Source organism: Arachis ipaensis, chromosome B9, assembly GCF_059453495.1.
Source record: "Arachis ipaensis isolate K30076 ecotype BB chromosome B9, ASM5945349v1, whole genome shotgun sequence".
Classification (NCBI taxonomy): domain Eukaryota; kingdom Viridiplantae; phylum Streptophyta; class Magnoliopsida; order Fabales; family Fabaceae; genus Arachis; species Arachis ipaensis.
Genome location: NC_142444.1, coordinates 37401265 through 37405023, shown reverse-complemented (window position 1 = coordinate 37405023; position 3759 = coordinate 37401265). Strand labels below are relative to the sequence as shown.

The 3759-nt window shown below is 39.3% G+C and overlaps 1 protein-coding gene across 1 annotated transcript; it reads right to left on the bottom strand.

Annotated features, from left to right (window-relative positions):
• Positions 1–2774: 2774 nt before the first annotated feature.
• LOC107615401 (uncharacterized) lies at positions 2775–3458 on the bottom strand. The gene has a single exon (XM_016317465.1). The coding sequence runs from the start codon at positions 3456–3458 to the stop codon at positions 2775–2777; it is 684 nt and encodes a 227-aa protein (XP_016172951.1).
• Positions 3459–3759: the final 301 nt, after the last annotated feature.

The following is a 3759-nucleotide window of genomic DNA, read 5'->3' as shown; positions in this document are numbered from 1 at the left end:
ATGTGTTGATATCCCCCTTATATAGCCTTCCATTTCAGCCTTCCAGCCTTCCAAAATGGCCCAAAAGGCCTCAGAAAATGTGAGTCACGTGTTTCATTAATGAAATCACGTGTTGGGTCCTGTGCGGACGCACAGACGTGTGCGTCTGCACACTCGGCTGAAAATTGACCTGTGCGTATGCATAGGTTCATGCGTACGCATAGGTGCGTGCGTACGCACACATAAAATTCTTGCTTGTGCGCGCGCACGCATGGTTGTGCGCACGCACACTTTGCTGTGTGTGCTTTCCTTGTTTTCTTCATGTTTTCTCCCTTGCACATGTTTTCTTTCACTTTTGCCCATCCATTCTTGCCCTCAAGGCCCGAAATCACTCACAAACCATATCACGGCATCGAATGACATAAAAGTGGGATTAGAAATCACTAATTTAAGCATTAAAATGCATGTTTTCACATTTAGGATCAAATTAGGGATCAAACACAAAAGTATGCTATTTTGGTGCTTAAGTGTGAGTTCATGTGCTAGAATCCATCCAAATTGAGTCAAAATATACCATCAAATATGGACTCATCGGTGGTATTGTGTTGCAATTTTGTGAGTCACTCCCTACCTTTGGAGGAGGGTATTCAAGTGTTTGTTGCAAAAATAACTACCCTCCATCACTTATCAAGCTCTTTGGCACACCAAACCTAGTGAAGATATTTTTTTCACATGAATTGGAGGACTACATTAGCATCATTGGTGGTGGTGACAATTGCTTCCACCCATTTTGACATATAGTCCACTACCACTAGTATATCTTTGTATGAATGTGATGGAGGAAATGGACCCATAAAGTCTATTCCCCACACATCAAACAATTCTACCTCCAAAATATACTTTCGAGGCATTTCATTCTTCCTTAACAGATTCCCCACTCTCTGACATGCATTGCAATGCTTCACAAACTCTCATGCATCTTTGAAAATTGATGGCCAGTAGAACCCACTTTAAAGTACTTTTGTAGCTGTTCTCTCAGCACCAAAGTGTCCTCCAAAGCTTGATCTATGATAATGCCATCGGATGTCTTTGATTTCCTCCTCAGCTACACATCTTCTAATTATTCCATTTGAATAGAAATGGTTCATCCCACAAGAATTGTTTAGTATTATTTAAATTTTTTTTTATTTGTTGCTTTATATATTCTTGTAGAATTCTCCTTTCCACCTTGTAGTTTGTAATGTCTACAAACCAAGGTGCTTGTTGAATCATGGAAATGTGTTCATCAGGAAATCTCTTATTTACAGGTGGTGATGGATTTTTGTTGCTCTCTTGTGGAAGCATTGATAAGTGATCTGCCACTTGATTCTCACTTCCCTTTCTATCTCTGATCTCTATGTCAAACTCTTTTAGAAGTAGTACCCATCGAATGAGCTTAGGCTTTGCATCCTGTTTTGATATGAGATACTTGAGGGCAGCATGGTCAGTGTATACAATAATTTTAGACCCAATCAAGTATGACCTGAACTTATCAAAGGCATAGACTACCGCTAGTAACTCATTCTCAGTTGTAGTGCAGTTTCTTTGGTCTTTATTTAACACCTTGCTTGCATAGTAGATCACATGGTGCAACTTTTCCTTCCTTTGTCTCAATACAGCACCAATTGTAAAGTCACTTGCATCATACATCAGTTCAAAGGAAAGTTCCCCATCAGGGGGTGTAACTATTGGTGCTGTAGTAAGCTTAGCTTTAAGAGCTTCAAATGCATGCTTGCAATTATCATCAAAGACAAATTGTGTGTCAGCCACCAACAAATTGCTTAGTGGCATGGCTATTTTTAAAAAATCTTTGATGAATCTTTGGTAAAAGCCAACATGTCCTAAGAAGCTTCTTATTGCCTTTGCATTTGTGGACAAAGGAAGTTTTTCAATGATCACAACTTTTGCCTTACTACTTTTATACCTTTGTTTGAGATTTTATGGCCATGGACAATCCCCTCAGAGACCATGAAATAGCATTTTTTCTAATTTAAAACTAAGTTAGTCTCTTGACAACGTCTCAAAACTAAGGTAAGGTGGTGCAAGCAAGTGTTAAATGAATCATCAAACAAAAAAAAAACCATCCATAAAAACTTCAATACATTCTACCATGTCTAAAAAAATTGAGAGCTTGCATCTTTGGAAGGTGAATGATGTCTTCTCTTGATCATTGGAATCTATCACTATTTGATTGTACCCTGAATAACTATCAAGAAAGCAATAGAAAGCATGGCCTGCCAACCTTTTCAGCATTTGGTCAATGAAGGATAAAGAGAAATGGTCCTTCCTTGTAACACTATTTAATCTCCTATAGTCTATACACATCCTCCACCCAATCACTGTCCTTGTGGGGATGAGTTCATCCTTGTCATTGAAAATCACTGTGATGCCACCCTTCTTTGGTACTACTTAAACGGGGCTAATCCATGGGCTGTCTGAGATGGGATTATGATCCCTGCATCCCTTGGTTTCATGACTTCCTTCTGGACTACTTCTTTTATTGTAGGATTGAGCCTTCTTTGGGGTTACACCATAGGCTTGGAGTCTTCTTCTAATAGTATCTTGTGCATACAAACAGTGGGGCTTATACCCTTAAAGTCTCCAATCATCTAGCCTATTGCACTCTTGTGTGTTATCAGCACTTCTAGCAACTCTTCCTCCTCTTGTGCATTTAGAGCAGAACTGATGATTACTGGAAATGTTTTCCCAATACCAAAAAAGACATATTTGAGGCTTAGAGGTAGAGGTTTCAGCTTTTATTTTGGTGGTTCATCATCCTTGCATTCTTGTGGCTGTTCAATAGCTTGTGTCTCTTCTTCCTCTTTCACTTGGATACTGTGGACTTCCTCCACATAATTTTCACCATTGCTAGCTTCAAGAACTTCTTCAACCAAGGTGTCCATCACATCAATTCTCATGCAATTTTCCATCTCATCTGGATATTGCATGGCTTTGAAGAAATTGAGTACTAGCTCACCTTTCTCAACATCAATTAGGTCTCTAGCAGTAGCTAGAAAGGTTCTTCCTAGTATGATTGGATTGCTTCCCTCATCTTCCACATCAAGTATCACAAAATCAGCTGGAAAGATGAGCTCTCTAACCTTCACTAGCAAGTTCTCTACCACTCCATTAAGAATCTTAAGGGATCTGTCAGGAAGTTGCAAAGACATCCTTGTTGGTTTAACATCCCCTATGAGCATCTTTTTCATCATAGAAAGGGGCATTAGATTGATGCCTGCACCTAGATCACAAAGTGTTCTTTCTATTGTCATGTCACCAATTGTGCAAGGGATAAGAAAGCTCCCAGGGTCCTTAAGCTTTGGGGATAAACCTCTTTGGATGATGGCATTGCATTCTTGTGTGAGAACCACAATCTCTTTTTCCTTCCAGCTTCTCTTATTTGTAATGAGTTTCTTGAGGAACTTAGCATACAATGACATTTGTTCTAAGGCCTCAGTAAGTGGGATGTTGATTTGGAGTTTTCGAAAAATTTCCAGAAACTTTGGGAATTATTTATCTCTCATCTCCTTGTGTAACCTTTGTGGATAGGAAAGCTTAGGGACATACGATTTTACTTCTTCCTTCTTCTTGTATGGTTGGGGTTCAGGGGTCATTTTCTCCTTCTTAGAGACTTGTGAATCATAATTCCCCTTGTTTTCTTTCTCATCATTCTTCTCTTTTTCTTTGTCTTGCTTGTTAACATCCTCTACTTCTTCTCCCACTATCTTCCCACTCCTCAAG

Coding starts and splice junctions, on each gene's coding strand:
- LOC107615401 (XM_016317465.1), bottom strand. CDS start 3,458: ATGTCATTGTATGCTAAGTTCCTCAAGAAACTCATTACAAATAAGAGA.